We start from the raw sequence: 18,425 nt of genomic DNA on the forward strand, positions 1-18,425 counted from the left end.
CCCGCCTCATGGATGAGGGAAAGGCAGTGGATGTGGTCTACCTGGACTTCAGTAAAGCCTTTGACACTGTCTCCCACGGCATTCTCCTTGACAGGCTGGCGGCTCACGGCCTAGACAGGTGCACTCTTCGCTGGGTAAAAAACTGGCTGGACGGCCGGGCCCAAAGAGTTGTGGTGAACAGAGTTAAATCAGTTGGCGGCCGGTCACGAGCGGTGTTCCCCAGGGCTCAGTACTGGGGCCGGTCCTGTTCAATCTCTTTATCAAAGATCTGGACGAGGGGATCGAGTGCTCCCTCAGTCAGTTTGCAGACGACACCAAGCTGGGCGGGAGTGTTGATCTGCTGGAGGGTAGGAAGGCTCTGCAGAGGGACCTGGACAGGCTGGATCGATGGGCCGAGGCCAACTGTATGAGGTTCAACAAGGCCAAGTGCCGGGTCCTGCACTTGGGCCACAACAACCCCAGGCCACGCTACAGGCTTGGGGAAGAGTGGCTGGAAAGCTGCCCAGAGGAAAAGGACCTGGGGGTGCTGGTTGACAGCCGGCTGAACATGAGCCGGCAGTGTGCCCAGGTGGCCAAGAAGGCCAACGGCATCCTGGCCTGTGTCAGAACTAGTGTGGCCAGCAGGAGCAGGGAGGTGATCGTGCCCCTGTACTCGGCACTGGTGAGGCCGCACCTCGAATCCTGTGTTCAGTTTTGGGCCCCTCACTACAAGAAGGACATGGAGGTGCTGGAGCGTGTCCAGAGAAGGGCAACGAAGCTGGTGAAGGGTCTGGAGCACAAGTCTTGTGAGGAGCGGCTGAGGGAACTGGGGTTGTTTAGCCTGGAGAAGAGGAGGCTGAGGGGAGACCTCATCGCGCTCTACAACTACCTGAAGGGAGGTTGTAGCGAGGTGGGTGTTGGTCTCTTCTGCCAAGTAACTGGCGATAGGACGAGAGGAAATGGCCTCAAGTTGCACCAAGGGAGGTTTAGATTGGGCATTAGGAGAAATTTCTTTACTGAAAGAGTGGTCAGGCCTTGGAACAGGCTGCCCAGGGAAGTGGTTGAGTCACCATCCCTGGAAGTATTTAAAAGACGTGTAGATGAGGCGCTTAGGGACATGGTGTAGTGGGCATGGTATTGTTGGGTTGACGGTTGGACTCGATGATCTTGGAGGTCTTTTCCAACCTTAATGATTCTATGATTCTGTGATTCTATGATTCTACGATCAAGCTGTACAAGGTAAAGTGATCCTCTATGTGGTACCTAAAGCAGTTAAGGACAAGAGTTTAGCAGAAGTCAAAGAGAACACAGACATTCATGTGACTTACAAGGGTACTGAGAGTTAAATTACACATACGCCAACAGACAATCAATTCACCACACTTTCTGCACTTGAGAAGTGAAGTCAATCTCTGACTATTAGTCATTAAAAAGAAATATCCTTTGGTGCAAGTATGAGGCACTTTGTACTGGCAGCATCTGGAGCTGTGATTCTAGTCTACCTGGATCCCTTGAGGAGGTTGATCAAGCAGAGGAAGTTCGCATTCATAAATATCTCACTTTAAATTAGGAAACAGCAAGTGAGGTAGACATAGGGGAAAAGGTGAGTGTTTTGTTTCAGGGGTCTGTGCTGGCGCGACATAGATGGACCCATTTAGGCATGCTGGGCGTGCTTCACTGTTACACAGCCCATTCAGCTTGAGCTCCTGCCTATGAAGGAGGAAAGCAATCTTTGCAACTCCATGGAAACTCAGGGGCTGAAGTGATAGTAACCCTGAGCTTGAAGAGATGAGACGTAATTCCATCAGACCTTGTACAGATACCAATTGCTCATATGGATACCATAACTTGGGACTATATGTGGGTAAAGTGAATCCCTTCTACGTGGAATAGAAGTTGCAGTTAAGTGAGAATGCAGTCCCAGTACAGTAATACAGAGACTAAATTTATATATAAATATAGATTAATAGATATTTTTAAACTCATTTGGAAGAACACACTGAAGCAGTGTCCTTTACTCTGCTTAAGTTAGATTCTCCTGCTATTCTCCTTTCCAAATATTGCAGAACATCTGGCAGCACCTAACAGTGCTGCTTTATTTAATGGAAACTTCTGGCTGATGGATTTTACTTTTTTAATGCACAGTATGGAGTACAAAAGCAACACTGGTTAGCAGCAAGATCTATGTGATAACTAGCAGGACATCAGGGGAAAAGACAGTAAGGTAACAAGCTGTAGTTATACCTCTCTGTAGCGGATCTTGTCAAGTGTCTCCTCTGGTTGTTTCTAATTTATGTCTGCTCAGATTTCTGTCTCATGAATCAAGTTACAAAACACTAACCTCGAAAGAGTCAGTCAAGTTTGTCTGGCTAAATGTAGAGTGCATAATGTACAGCGCATGACTTCACACTAGCGGTTGTTCATCAGCCTTCAGATTTTGAAAGACTTCTTTTTCTTTCTCAGTATTTATTTGATCATTTTCCTATGGGTGGCATTTGACATTTAAGTGATAATTATCTAGCTCTCGCTTGTCTAAATTTCACTTCAGCTGGGAGAGACGGATTAAGACAAATGATGATAAATATCTCAAATACACTCTTCTATTCCATAGCTTAAGTCTTTCTTCATGTCTTTTTACTTGTACTCCTGAAAACAAACTGAATCTCCCCTATCCTTAACATAAGCCTGACCACGTGTTTTATGTCCAGAGATGAAGTCCTGGCCCCACTGAAGTGGAAGTTTTGCTGCTGGCTTCACCGTGAGTGGGGTGTCACCTCAGATCCTCAGACCAGGATATATTGTCTTCCCTTGGTTTTCCTTCACCGAATTACCTGTTAGCAGATTTTAAGGCAAAACAGAAGAAGAGCTACATTTATACCTCTCAGTAAGGTTAAATTCCCTCTCTTTTTATTGTACTTAAGATTGCAAGAGAGACATCTGCAGAACACGCAAGAGGAAAAGTGGTGGGCAGAAGTCACGAATAAGGTCCCGAGATAAGGAGCAGGGTAAAATGTTTTGTAAATCTATTATATGCAGTCATTAAGGCATGATAAAAGTCTGGTATTTCATTTCAGCAGGGATAATGAAGACTGACCTTTTTTACATAGATTCATAGCACTAATGCCGGAAGGGTTATTAGGTCTGACTTGTGCGATACAAGCCCTTAAATTACTCTCATTTACCCTTTTGTTGAGCTCAGTAACTTACGTTTGACTGTTGTCATCCATAAAGACATCCAGTCCTGATGCGATGACTCCAGAGACAGAAAATCCACTGACAGCCTTGGTAGCTTAATCACATTTGCTGTTGCAACAGATATTTGTTTTTATTTGAAACTGCCTGTTCTCAGTTTTCAATCATTGTTTCGTACTGCAACTTTCTCTGCCAGACTAAAAGGCTTTTTGTTTTACTTGGTGCCTTGTCCCTTATGACTCAAAATGTGTGTTCACTTTTTACATTGCAATAGAAGGCTGAAGGATTTTTGCTCGTCTTAGCCATCCTCCTTGAGTTGAGCACTGAGAGCGAGGTGTTGCTGCACCAGCCACAGTAAGACTGAGCCAGAGACAAATGGAGATCCAAAACTGGCTGTCCTTATATCCAGAGCTTCAATTTTGCATCTTTATAGAAAAATCTGTTCAAATACAAATACAGCATCTAGCCAAATATCATGATGGTTTCAGAACATTCAAAGATGTTCACAGATTTTCAAAGCCAGAACATTGTATAAACAGGCTTTGTAATTGTCTAGCCCAGGTGCGGGAAACCTGTAGCCCATAAAATGGGTTTTTAGTCTGGGACTTTATTTCACAATGTACATATGGATACAAATTTTCTATTCCTTGTTATTATCCTTGTTAATACTGAGGATTATATCAGCCTGCTACCTTACAATTGCACTCAATAGTCTTATTTTGCCCTGATTTGCCCTATTTCATATGCCTGATTTAGCCTGGCACTCTGGGTAGCAAAGGCCATGCTCTGAGATGAGGTTTCGGTTGGCACTCATCTCTGTTTCCATAGGAATAGTAACTCATTTCAATGCACTTGTTTGTGATATTTAAAGAGAAAAGGAGAGAGGTTATTTCAGTTTGCTTGACAGAATTCACTTATGTGAGCAATATGGTACATTAATGCATGAACACCCATGCCAGGGATTGTAAATGGCTGTCCAGGTCTGGTAGCTTTCTCCCAGAAGAACACTTACCCAATTTTCTATGGCAGAAAGGAAAATATCTCTGCTGCACTTTCCCACATCATAGCCCTAATCCCTTTAGTAGCCATTTGCTTTTTCAAGTAATTTCCAATTTTGGGAGATTGTAAAAAGCAAACAGAAGGGCACCTTTTATTTCTGAGGACAAATACTTGACGGTTCAGTGGAAGATGTGTGGCAGTTTCGGATCCATACCCCTTCCCTCTCTTCCAGCCCCACTCGGGTCTGGTACATGACAGGAACTGAGAGTTTACCTTCCAGTAAGAGAAGAACAAGGAGGACTAACCGTTTGTGTGCATACGTGTGCCCGTGAGAGAGAGATGAGAGAAGAAGGGGAAGTGGTACAGAAGTAATGGCTGTCTAAGAGAAAGGAGAGAGCACAGATGAGTCTGAGACTGACGGCATTTTTACCAGCATGTCAATTCGACTGGACTCTGAGTAGATTTAATTGTAGTCTGAAGGCAGCCAGCCTGCCAATAGTTCTGAGCTGGTTTAAATAGTAATAAAAACGCTTGAAGCCATTAGATGTCTTGTTTCTGAGGCTCCCATTGCCAGCTGTGCAGCTGCGCTTGCGGTGGCACCAGCAGATATTTCATGTATATTTACTTTTGGTCATGTCAGGGCATGGCGTAAATCGTTCAAGCACATCCAAGTCCAAGAAGTCCTCCAAAGACTTCCAGGGCTAGGTAGGCAGTTAGGCATGTGCAAAGCTGCCTAACTCCATAATGAGATCAGTGGGAAAACTAAAGGACAAAAGCATGTGTTTGCTTTTCCAGAGGTTTAAAAGTGTCCTGTTAATTACAGATAGCTGTTCTCTCGGGAAGAGTGACACCGAACACGTGCCACACCTCTGTCTGGGTATGTGGTTACTAATAGCAAGGATTCAGAAACAAGTTAGAATTTACTTAAATAATCGAGCGTTTAGAGGTGTTTTTCTTGTCCTTGCTTTTCTCTCCCGCTGAGCACCCCTCTTCGTGATACACTGAAACCCCCTTCTTGACCTCTCCCCACGTCCCTGCTTTCCCCTCCCGCTGCCTCCGTGCCTCCTCTCGCTTGGCCCTGCCACTCTCTGCACTATGCTCGACTCGTGCCCAGCCCCTTCCTGCCCCCCCTGAACACCCATCCATGCTGTGAAACTCCCCACCTACAACGACCACACGTTGCTGTCTGGATCCCACTCTCTTCTTGTTTTCTACCAGTTTAAATCTGTTGACTTCACTGGTGTTGCTTCGCCTCTTGCAGCTTTCGGCAAGAGTCGGAACCTCTGCGTTTGGCTGGGCTGTTCAAGGATAGAGTCTTCGTAGGGAACAAAAGGCTTCTGTTGTTTGCTCAGCAAAATAAAGCATCCTCTGCACTTATAGAGGTATATTAACAACATTTCCAGATTGAACCGTAGCTTCTTCCCAGCCAAAGAGCATCCTTGTTACTGTCCTGCTCTCAAACTCTTCTGCCTCTGTGAGGTGGGGAAAAGGCGTTTGGCAAAACCTTCTCCTGGTGATGCTGGGAAGTGCTGAGGCTTAGGGAAGGCTTCTGCTAGAGGTCAGTTCTACCATATGCTGAACCCTCAGCCCTAACCCAGGGGAACCATGTATACGGTTTAGGACTTTCTCAAAAGGCTTTCTCTTTTGCCTAGCAAATTTCAAGAACGTGCCAGAGGAGGGATGGTTTTCATATACCTAAAGCCTGAAGAATGTGCATCTAACAACTTCGTATTTATAGAGACGTTACTAATCAAGGATTTTGGTGCATTCTTCTGCAGTAAGTGGCAATCTTCATGACTGACTGAAAAATCAGGATTTGTCTGTAGCAGAGCCCAGACCTTTTGCTGCCATTCCCATGCCTTCCAAGTGTCCTTCCCTCCCTCCCTGTGAAACCATCCCACCACTGGTGGAGAGGAGTGTACTTCACAGAAGGAGACATCTTTTGGAGGGCCACAGATCCCTTGTACTCAGCCCGGTCGTTGCCCTGGGACTTGGTGGATACTTAGAAGAATTGCATGAAGCTGTATATTTAGAGTGTTGGCGTTGACTATACAAACCCACAGCAGCTAAAAACAAGTACAGCTTCTCCCAGAGACACCTGCGTGATGGTTTCTGTGTGGGAAGAAACAGACACAGTGAAAGGGAAGTGAAACATTTTGCCCGAAATGGCATCTTACAGAGTCAGATCTTCGCAGTGACAAATCTGCAGTGAGCCGAGCCAGATTTCACATTTTCTAAATGTGTTCTTAGGCATCTTTGTCGTGATTGGAAACACCACAGCTGAAGCTGTGCATTGATTCTGTGGGTTTGTCAACTCAAAGTGGTTTTGATGGTTGGGCACTGAGGTCTCTGTTTATCCTGCTTTCTCTATTTGCTTCTTACCTGGGCAGATTGCTGTGCCTCTGTGAATCCTCATCGATTTTCCCGGGAGTGAAATGTCATTACTGCAGCAGGCTGTGTACATCAGGTACATTGAAGAACGGGATCATTAGGGTTCTGTGTCATTAGCGGTGCTTCTAATGTACTTCAAAATGCTTTCTTCTCTAGGAGGTGGCACTGATTATCTGAGTTAGCTGCTTCATCAGCTCTTAACGCTGTACCACCGGGGTCTCGCACAATCTCCAGTGTGTTTATCCTCACCCAGCTGAGGTGTGGGGAGTGCGCATGGTACAAGCCGTTCCTGTAGGAGGTCAGATGTTGGAGGAGCTTGCACAAAATCGTTCAGGAAGTCTGTGGCTGAACAGGGAATTGAACCCAGGTTTTAAGTGCCTATGACTGAAATGAACTGTGAGCCAAGACCACCTCATAGCTGAAGAAAACTGGGATACAGGTTGATGAAGTATGAGATTTTGGGAAGGGGAACAGAGAGCTTTGGACCTGTGCAGACCTGATCTTCTCAATCCTTACACAAAATTGCCCTTAAACAGACTGAGGTACTTTGGTGTCATGCAATTATGGGTTGTGATGGGGTTGCTCTGTACTCACAAATTAAATAAGTTTATGCCTGGAATATATGCTTATTTAGCTTTTAAATAACAATTGCAGCCAACTGTTCAACCCTACCTAATATCTATATCTTCCTTTTGCCCATGTGTAGTCAGGGAGACATTGCTTTAACCCTATAACAATGGTGTCTGATCGTACACGTTTGTTAATTTCTATGCAATAATCTGATTACCTACAAGAAAAAAATAAGTCATGTATTTTGTAAAGTTTTCTTTTTTTGGAAGGTTCCTGTTGAGATATTTTCTGTTCAAATGGAAGAGATTTAGGTCATATATCATATTAAGTTTCCATTTATAGTTAGCTTTCAAGAGTTAATAAATGGTTACCTGTCACAGCCCTGATGAAGCACCCAAACTCTGCTTATCAAGCTGTTGTAATTGGTACTTCACATACTCTAGTTAGCACCTTACAATCCTGATCCTCAGCTGACCGTAAGCTGTGACTATATCGGAATTGCATGCTAGGATGGGACCTCGGTACACATTACTATCTTCTACTGTTACTACTAAGAGCTTCTTTGGAAGGAAACTTGTGCATGTGGGCAGGATGGGAGCTGTGCTATGCTCCCGTAGGTCTTCTCATCTGCCTGGGTGAGGGACAGCACCCTAAAGGACACCGTGAAGCCCATCTGCCCTGCAGATGGGGTTCAGCCACAGTACGTACACTGGGACCTGCCTGCCACATAGAAATAGTCACCATCTGGAGCTCTTCATTGCCCTGAGGTTCAAGTAGGTGCAGCTTTGCATCCTGGGCTCTTGGGCTCTTTGGCACAAGCTGTTCTGCTGCCCACCTGTATCCCCAGCCACAAGAGTCTGTACTGGTTTCCTATAGCTGCACCATTGTCTGATGGCTGCTCAAGTACATAGCTCCCCTTTCCCAGCCCACGTGAAACTCAAAGCAAACAGACTGGATTCAAAACCAATCTCTCTTAGCTTTAATCAGCACAAGACATTTGCTTATTTGCTGGGATTTAACCACCGCGTTCTGCCCTGCGGTGGTTTTGTCACCATCCCTCGGTGTTGTTTGGGCTCGGTCAGACACCGGTAGGTTTTGCAGCTCTGCAGAGTCCCATCTCCAAACCAGGCAATCTCTTCCTTTTACGCAGGCAGCTTGCTTTTCCCTTGGTTGGCTCCTTAGTTAAGCAATAGCATCCTGGCACAAAGGCACCATCCTCTGCTCTTCTCTCCCGAGCAGTCTGCTGGTGCTGCAGTACATCCCCCAGCTCTCTCCAGGACCTCTTTGGCTTTGACGACCCACCAAGAGTCCTCGCGTTCTCTCCTTTTCTCCAGGAATCCAGCACTCTCCAGGCAGCTACCTCCCACAGAGGAGTTAGAGAAAACTGGTTGCATCTATCAGATGGCCATCTCACGGCCTCCAGTTTAGTGCTCCTATGCAACTAGGTTTCATCAGATGCTCATTAACCAATTACCTAAATTGGCACATTAATCAATTGTCATTAACAGATACAGAATCTAGCAGATGAATAAGCTCCTTATTGATCATTTTTAACCGTTTGTATTGGTGTAGTTGTAGCTATCTGTGACATGTACTAACGCAACATGCTATGATAAGTTCTATTTTTTATAAGCTCTTTATAAGCCACTTATAAATAGAAGCTTAATATGAAGTGTGACAGATTTCTAATCTTTAGTCTCTCCTTAGCCCTCCAAGCGCTTCCTTTCTGGAAATACAGAATATATCCAGTATGCCCTAGATATTCTCCATTCTTGCTGATGACTTTAGCTCTCAGCCATTGATTCTTTCCACTTCTTAGTCAGTGTAAATAGATCAGTGCTGCAACTGTCTTTTTATTTAACATTTAAAAAGGACAAGTAAGATCAAAGGGGCAGTGAAGGGGTGGTGAATGGAAAATGTATTTTGTTGCTCGTGATGCTGTGAGACTGAGGGGGGGTTCACGTCAATATAATACAGACACAATAATCTGTGTTTCTTTTCCATTGCAATAAAGAGGATTGGAGTAGCTGATTGAATTATTTAAAAGAGGGGAAAAAATATTGAGAAGATACTGTGTGGCATTTATGTAGCGTCAGTACTTTGTGACGTTCACTTTCACCAAAGGCAGTGTGTGTAATGGTCTCCCTTTCACCACTGGCCGAACACTGTGGCACAAAAAAACCCAAACCCCTTGCTTAGGGTTACACAGCAAATCAGTACCAAAACGGGGGATGGAACCCAAATTTCCTGGTACCCTCCATGTACTGCTGCTGTTCACCTTCTGCTGCCAGCGGAGAGATTGAAAATAAGGTATTTTTTCATTTGTAAGGAGGAAAGTCTAGAAGCGTAGGGAAGGGAAATGTTTAGGAGTCTATACTGGCTTTGTTTGTTTGTTTACTTCTATGGGGGAAAAGCCTGTGCTCAGAGACTCAGGTGGTATGGAAAATTTAGAAGTAATAGCTGTTCATCTCAGCATATGTCATTCAGATTTGCGTCTAATCCCTCCAGCATCCAGTGTAAAGAAGTAAAAGAAGTAAAGCCCTGTAGTTACTTTTCACCCTTTCCTTACATTCAGCTATAAACAGTATAATAATGAATGTCTCCAGGCAATTAATATATTGACATGCATTTGCAGATAAGCACATCTACTGTGTTTCTCACAAACCATAGGGAACATCAGGTGCAGAACTTGTAGGATTTAAAGCACAGCCAAAGCTAATGGCTGCAAATTGTAATCTAACCTAACACTTTCTCAGCCATAGATTCCTCCCCCTTTTTTTTCTCTTTAAAACTTTTGCTGTTGCGTCACTGACAAATCACAGCCCTTTGCTCTGTAATATATCCCTTTTTTATTTAAAGTTTTGCCTTCCTACCCATTAAACCTTTCGTCATTAGCGTTACTTTTACTTTTCAGAAACGTATATTCTATATTATAGGCTTGGAGTTCTTTTGTTTTCTCCCCGAAGAGGTAAAACCCTGGGGGATTTAAGTATCTACTTGATAGGCTCGCACAATCTTAATCAGCCTATAATGGAGCTAATGGCTGTTTGTCATCCTTGGAGATATAAATTTCCTGGTGATGTCTACTGCAGTCAGTGCATGAAGTATGCTCTGACTGCCAGCAAGGTCTAATAACCAGGAGAAGGGCAGCCAGCTTCATTAGCGAGAGTGAGCCTGAGACCGTACCGGCTGCTTTTCTGGGGAACTCTGCTTTTTGAATACCGAGGGGGGAAGATGGATAATGCTGGTAAGTGAAATAAAACAGATCTTCATTCTTAGTGGAGCTACGGGGTTTGTTTGTATCCTGTCTCACTTGCTGCAGGAGATGTGTTTCTTTAGCCTTTATGGCTTCTTCCTTTTCAGTGTCCTTTACTAAAGCAAATTTCTATGTGTAAAATGTGACACACTTAAGTTGTTAACCCTTTAACAGTCTGTTTTTTCTGTTTTAAGTCTATGTTTCCTGGAAATGTGAACCTAAACTGTAATGTAGGATCTGCCTTTTTAAGGTTTTCAGTGTTATTTCGGAAGCTATATGCAGGAAATGTGGCAGGAAGGGAAAAATGCATATACTTCAGTAGGAAAATACCTCTCACAGATTGCAATAGGTGTGGATAAGTAACTCATAAAGCTAACAAAAAGTGGATAATGCATCTCTCGTACGTCTTATTTCAAGCTGTTTCTATTTTCTCCGTGTAATGCCTTGCTCTCTTTTACATTTAGTACATAAAATATTGACTATATTTGCACTTTTTATTGTTTTCTTTGATGTTCCAACTTTAGATCATGCATTTTCATGCCAAATAATGCAATTCTCGGTTTCTAAGGAGGCGCACACAATACCAACATTGCATCTGTGATGAAATGCATTATTTGCATTTCCCTTTTGCATTACCTTGTAGCACTAAGCAGAGCAAAAAGCGAGCTCTTTGGGATGGATATTTTGCATGCTGCTTTGACTGCTGTAAAACTTGAACACATCAGTGTCTCACTGATTTATTGGTATTGGTACAATACATACTAGGACACAGACTCTGCAGTAGCTTCAGTGCCCTATGAAACCTGCTCAAATCATCAGATTTGTCTAATGGTGACCTTAAAAGTGATGATCACCTGCACAGTGTGTGAAAAAATTATTCTACAGTAGATTTCAGAGGTGATACTACATGTGTAACTTGTTTTTGTGGGTGGTGGGGTTTTTTTGTTGTTTTAATAATAATAGCAAAACTCTTGCTTATGTCCGCTAAGCTGTCCAGGTCAATCTCATCTCAAGTGTATTGTTATCAGCTTCTGCGACAAACAGATTAAAGGGTCTTGCTGCTTTTAGTTCTATAAATTCCAAGGAAAAAAAAAAAAAGGCGTTTTCCCAGAAATTAAAAAGCTGGCAATATGGAAAATTACATTGCCAGTACCTATGAACTTAAAAACTGACATGGTCCTAGTATAATGTTCATTTTTGTGAAATAAGTAAGATTAGGAATACTCTTTGCACTTGGTACTTTGGCCAGCTTTTAAGAAGCCTTAACATAATAAATGATAATGACATGTGTTCGATATTCCATGACGAGGCAGAATTTTCTGGTCGGAGGCGAAGGATTCCTGTTCTCCAGCACAGAACGCCTGTGGGCAAGAGGTACACTGGCAGGCAGAGCTGCTAATTCCTCCAGGTTTTTAAACTCTCCAGCATCAACAACTAATGCTATTGAAGTCTTGACAGAGCTATCACTTTAATCCAGCTACAAGAATCTCTTCTGGAATGAGTTACGTTTATTTTAAAGGCCAGTTTTGGCGGGGTGAAGAGGGAAGCTAGTATCTGAAAACCATAGAAACAGATTTTCCTCTGTGTGTATATAATTTTTTGCCTTAGGAAGATTCCAGTTTGACTGCTATCTGCAAAATTTGGAAATTAAAATAAGTAGGGCTTTGCTCTCTGCACAACTCTACCAACTACTCTCCAAGCCTCTTATAACACCAGTTTGCTGAATAACTCCAGATTTTTTTTTTATTTTCATGCAGAAACAGCGACCGATACTTTGCATTTTCTAGAAAACAATATATATACAGTTGAAATTAGTTAAAATAATCCTTTTGGAACGAGAGTTAAAAACTAGTTGGGGAAAAAAACAACCCCAAACCAACCTAACAACAAATGGAATTAAGCCTTAATGAGGACGTCACGGCAGAGGGTAAGGCCATGCTCCAGCTTCCACCGTGGTTACCAGCGAGCTTCTCGCTGCCTGCGGTCAGCCTGGCCAAAGCCCCAGCGAGCTTCAGCCCCACACGTGGCATGGGCACGCTCCCTTCTCCAGGCAGCTCTTCCAAGAGTCCAGCTGCTTCCACGCTTCGAGCGGTGTAGGGAATACGTCCGTTTCCAGAAAGTCTACAGGGAACTGGGTAAATGCGGCTGGGTGTGCAGAGGTATTTTTAGGGCTCTTGATCCTTAATTGCAAGCACATGGAGTTGGGTGCCAACGTGGGGACTGTGCAGTTGAATACCTCTGTAGATCTGGCCCGTGCCCTCTGACTTCTACAGGGATGCGAGCACACCTTTGAAAACTCACGCGGTGTAATCTGGGCACTTAAGAGATCGAACACAAAGGAGCAGGGTATTTGCAACCATACAACCAACTGCCTAATTAATTTGTTCTTCAGCAGTTCACCAACTGAAATGCAAACATGCTAATGCATACAAACTGGATACCTGCCTGAATTCTTCCTAAAGAGATGCTATTTCTGGCAATACAAAATATTAGCACAGCTGTGAGTTTCAGCCACCGAGTGTTAGAAATAACCATTTGGTTATCAGTGTCAGTGAATCAGGCCTTTGTTATTAAATTCATCACATTGCCAAAGAGACTTTCAAAGTCAGACCATGGATAATTGTTGGGCAAAACTCCATCTTCTGCTCTGCATAACAGAAATATCTCTGTAATTCATCACTCACCTTCTATGCCATCATTAAAATAATGTTCTGGCCAAAACTGTTATTTAAAAAGATCAGTGTTGCTAATAGGTCATCTGTGTGCACCGTTTAGCTGTTTTGGTCCGTGCGATTCTGTGGTTTTAAGAAACAGTGTTTTCATTTAAAAAGTCCTTTCCTTTAAATGTTAGATTGCTTATATTTTTAATCTGTGTACTGAGACAGCTCTGCATAATCGTTGTCTTGTGTGTTCTTTTAAAAGCCTTTCCTGGAATAACAATAAAATATTCATCCATCTGTGTATGGCACATCAGGACAGTTCTAGCTGTATTTTTTTTGCCAATTTTGGCATCAGCTGTTTCTGGTGGGATGGCTGCAGGTATTCAGCCGCAAGACTGCCTGCTGCTACGGGCAGGGGAGGGCAGCCAGCAGCCCCCTGCCTGCCTCCACTGCAGCTCCTGGTCTCCGGCTTTGCTGCACATGTCTGCTTCGGGCCAGACACATCAAGCCTGGCGACAGCAATGATGTAATAAAACTGGCTTTAAAAAAACAAGGAAGGGCTGGAAATAACTCATGGGAAAGAAAGCGAATATAAAAGTAGCGAGAAACTTGCAGTAGCAGGAAGAGAGAAGCTGCGGAAACAGACGTGTTCCCAAGTGATGCTTTTTGGGGGGGATTTCCTGTAAGAAGGAGTGAGATCAGCATCACCGCTTCCCCCAGAGCTCCTCGTCAGCCCTGTCCTGCCCGGGCAGGCGTCTCACCATAAACTGGGCAAGTCTCACACACTCATTCATACCTGAGGAGCGTGCCGATGAGAGGTGCCACAAGCTGGGGGGAGGGATCTCATCAGGGTGAATGGCACCATAGCAAGGTGCCATGTCGTACATACCATACTAGTATTGAACAAAAACGGGAGGCCTTGTTTCATGTTTCTTGGGGATTTATTTGACTTCTTTGCACTTGGAATATTATTTTAGCAGTAATGAGCTAGCTGTGGTTAATTGTTACCCTGAATTATGTAGGCTCTATGACTGTGGCTGCCGGCTATGCCTTCCAGTAAATAATCTGTTTTAAAGGGACTGGAGGTCTCGCGCATTGAATATCCTATCTCTGAGGCATATCCAGTAGCACATCGAACTTCATATTTGACCAGTAGTGAAACTTAGAGCTTTCCATAGAAGACTATTTAACCTGAGGCCTGAAAAGTTGTTGGACAGGGGGAATAGCAAGTGTCAATTTAGCCGCCTTCTGCGTGATATCACGTGTGACAGGAAGGGTAAGAGACATAGGAAGCTGTTTGCTGACTGTAATTCCCTTGCGTTTGAAGTAACCAGTCATTTTTTGTCTTTCAGTAAGTCAATAGGACTTATTTAGCATCCTTTACAAATAAGACTGCTGGGATTCAAGGCTGGTTAAGGATTTGACCTTACAGATACTTCGTAGTCTCTTACCTGAATTCAAGGCAAACAGGGTGCATCTTTTTAAAACATAGGGGAGAAAAACATTCAGGTAATTGGAAGAGCAAGCTGGCAGGTGGGCTTCAGATTGTGATCCTGGTTTTCTCATCAACTCACGGTGTTCAAAAACCTCTAATGTGGCCCAGCTGATCTGTGTGCAGAATTAGGCTAGATAACAATCTCAGTGTGCTGTAAGGTTCACTTGTTGCCCATAAAGGGCTCTGGCCATCTAAGTCCTTTGGCCATCTAAGGCTTAAGCTTGGCTGAATAGTCCCTATCAATTTGAAAACCTATTGAAACAAAACCACTTGCAATGGAGACAGTGACAGTGTAACTGCGGGTTTGTCAGCCTTTGGGATTTTTCCTTCTCTTGTTCTCCCCAACAGTGGGAAGATCCTTTTGGACAGGCCAACAGCCTCTCCTTTTTCTCCCCCTCACTCTTATGCATAAGTTCACTCATTGTCCTTGCAAAATGTGTCTATCAGTGATGCCATGTTGACTTTTATTGGGTTCATATGCCATGTTCTATAGATCACAAAATGGTTTGCACATGGGCAGTAAAATACAAAGCAATAATCAACTCTTTTATACTACATTGTGTATCTTTATTTGTCTCCTATTTGCACTCATGGCCTCAGTTGAAGCAGACGCTATAGCGTGTCACAGGTCATTGTCTGATAGAAAGTTGAATTTCTTCTTGTTGTAATTTTAGAATAATACTCATGGCTTATGCCCCTTTACCCAGAAGCTGGAACAGTGTGCTTATAAAGCCATGATCTTGGAAACATTTCTGTGAGGATTAAACTTCCTTGAGATGCTGCTGCTTGCAGTGTTATTTTCAAGTCTGTAAACACGTAGCCTGGAATGGCTCTATAGGAGCTTGCACTAGAAGTAACGAAATACCATATAGGACTAAAACAATGGTGCATCTTCTAATGCAGTGATGGTCCACCCACCCTACTTCAAATGGTTCTTTTTAGCTAGAAGTTGTGGTTGCACTGTGTTGACACACACTCATGATATTTTAAGCAACTATTCCAGTTGCTACAGTACTTCTTATGAAGCACCATGAACTCTGGCTGGTTTGGAGAGACGGTATAATACAGATTTATTTTCTAACAAGTTCTGATTTTGTGTTCTGATAAAAGCTAACAAGCATCAGACCACCAGGTGCCGAGTTCATGCCTTATATTTACATCTGCCGGTTGTGTGGGTTTTTTGGCAAACTGCCCTCCGACCCCTGTTCTGTGCTCTGAATCATCACTGCCACCTATGGTGAAGAAGCAAGTATTGTGTCTGGAGGTAGAAATCCAAATCTGACAGGTATCGCTTCCCCATACGCTTCTAGCAAGGACCAGACCATAGCTGCAGGAGCCAACCATTTCGACAGCATGAGGGAGCGTCCGGAGGAAGAAAGGTTGTATTAAGAGAGGCACCGGTGCAAATTGCTCCGAGAAAAGCAGCCTGCGCTCCGGGGGCTTCAAACACCCCAAACTGAGGGGGGTGGAAGTGATCTGCTAGGGGGAAAGCAAGATTTTATTACCAAAGAGCAGGTGGCTGATAATAAGGATCTAGTCTGCTGCTGTTTAATCATCGTTCATTGTCTCTAACTGTGAGTCTTTTAAGAAATTTGATGCTTATTATGGGGTGACTTGCAGGGGTATTGCTTTGGGCTCTAAAAGTAGACTGGATGGAATTTTACCAAAACGTCTTTTTTTTTCCTCTGTCTCACTATTTAACCATTTTTTATGTTTTCACATAAAATGTTTATGAGACTTCTTCCTGAAGTATAATTGGAAAATATAAGTAGCTTAGGACTGTAAGAATACCTAGCAACCTTCTCCTGGCAGGCAGGTAAATCCTCAGTAAAGCAGTTGAGTTGCTCTCTAATAGCCCCTTCTGGCAGGTGGGGCCCGGCAGCCCCTGGGTGAGCATGGGGGGGTCCCAGGGCCAAAGCGAGCAGCCCCCACTGGTGCCCTGTGGAGAGGCAGGGTGTCGGAGGAGATGGGTCACCTGGATTTGTTATCCCACACCCCAGGAGCCATGTGTGCTTGGCTCTGGGTGCAGCTCAGTCTAGAAGGGATGTCCCATTTGCTGTTGGAGATGCCAGAATAAAGAAGTAGCCCTATTCATTTGAATAAAACTGCCACCTTTTCTGCAGATACCGAGAAGCAGATACTGCAGAAGCCAACATGGTTTGTGCTGATACCAGTATAAAAGCATCCTCTCCAAGGACCCTGTGGGGGCAGTGGTACCAGCAGTAGGACTTCTCGCAGGGAACAGAAGTAGGGATGATGTTTATGGTTAGCTGCTTCCCTCCCAGAGGAAAGAAACTTGACCCAAACTGAGTCAAGGGTATCTGAGTTGCTGGGAACACACAGCTCAAACAATGGACTTGAGTGCAGAGTTAGGTCCCTGATCACATCCAATTTTCAAATAAAGCAAAAGGCCCAGGAGAAGCTAAACTGGCCAGGGCCAAATATTTGCTTAATCTTAGTTTGCTCAGCACCACCATTCCTGTAACGTTAACAATCAAAAATTACTGTGTTTGCGTATTTCACAACTTACTTATTGTATGCTAAAATCCCTTTAAATGTATTTCTGAATAGCAATAGGCTATTTCATAATGATAAAAACAATTCTATGTCTGTATAGAGAGGTAGGCACAGTGGGAGACAATCTCAGAAACAATCTCTTCATCCATGGCTTGACCATTGCTAGGAGAAGCTTTGCACAATGTAATTCCAAGACAAATATGACAGCAGCTGCTATTTCCACAGGAAGCAAAGTTGTGATCGATTCGTCCTAGCTCCAGCTCCTGCTGATTCACAAGTCCCTTCTGTCTTTCTCACTGGGACTTGCGTCGGTCCAAAAAGCAAGGGGTATTTCGTTATGGAGGCTTGCATGGAAACCCTGTGGAGAGATGAACCGAAAATAGGCGATCTCAAACCAGCAGAAGATGCATGTTGCTGGGAGCTGCTCATTGACACTTTGACCATAGGCTTTGCTATGGCCTCACTGTCAAGGGAAATGGTTTGTTAATGTAGGAAGCCTGGGGAGTTTGTGTGTGTGTGTGTGTATATCACAAAAACAGCCTATATATTTTAGCTCTTTGTTTGTAGCCGCAGTTGTTATGTAAGCCTCCTTTTCTTCTCTTTTCTGTTTCTGTTTTTGTTGTTTAATATTATTAAAATAACTAACATGACGCATTATTCTGTTTTAATTTCAAGTGAAATTTGGCAACTTCTAGTGGTTGGGATAAGGCTTAATTGCTTTTGGCATTTTAAAAAGAAATGCAAATGACAAAGATATTAAACTGACAAATTATGACAGCTCTCATAACACTTTTTTCAATTTATTTTTTCCATGCCTTTTTAATACCCAGAATAGTCAGCCTTAATACTACCATATTTACAATAAATCATTATTCTAATGGAGACATTTTGCTTTGTCAGGCAATACACAATCAGCAGTTTTCAATAAAAAATCTGAAAACTGTTTAACATTAATTCTGTGATACAAACTTATAAGTGCCAGACAATTTAAAATTGGGGCCAAGATGCTGCCCTTAAATTGGGATATTAAGAAATAATTAGAGCACAGTAAGGGCAGGTTGCCAAATGTAACTTTTAAATTCCCTAGTTTGTATCACTTAGCACAGTGATTGTAATATGTTCTATGGCTTCTGTAAGGCATAAACATGCATTTCCTACACAACAGCTTAAGGCTCTGAGTGGTGCCCACAACAGGTCGAAGTGGCCGTTTACTTTGGCACGTGTGGCTTCAAGAGGCTTAAAGCATCACAGAATTTAGGAGCAAGGATGGCTTTGGGGTTAAAAATGGGAATGGGAATCAATGGAAGGGTCTGCTTTTCGTACAAACCTGGGCGATGTTTTTTTTTATTTGTTTGTTTTCCTCCTT

The 18,425-nt window shown here is 43.4% G+C and overlaps 1 protein-coding gene across 3 annotated transcripts in view; it reads left to right on the plus strand.

Moving 5' to 3' along the window:
* PHACTR2 (phosphatase and actin regulator 2) overlaps positions 1–18,425 on the plus strand; it is a 144,972-nt gene that overhangs the window by 21,870 nt on the left and 104,677 nt on the right. The window contains exon 1 of one of the 3 annotated variants that reach the window (XM_075146021.1): positions 10,210–10,378. The exons of the other annotated variants lie outside the window; for them this stretch is intronic. Within the exon in view, the coding sequence (XP_075002122.1) occupies positions 10,366–10,378 (13 nt within the window). The 5' untranslated portion in view covers positions 10,210–10,365. Of the gene's footprint in view, positions 1–10,209; positions 10,379–18,425 lie in introns of those variants that run through there. 3 annotated transcript variants of the gene reach the window in all.

Source organism: Calonectris borealis, chromosome 3 (genome assembly GCF_964195595.1).
Source record: "Calonectris borealis chromosome 3, bCalBor7.hap1.2, whole genome shotgun sequence".
Classification (NCBI taxonomy): Eukaryota; Metazoa; Chordata; class Aves; order Procellariiformes; family Procellariidae; genus Calonectris; species Calonectris borealis.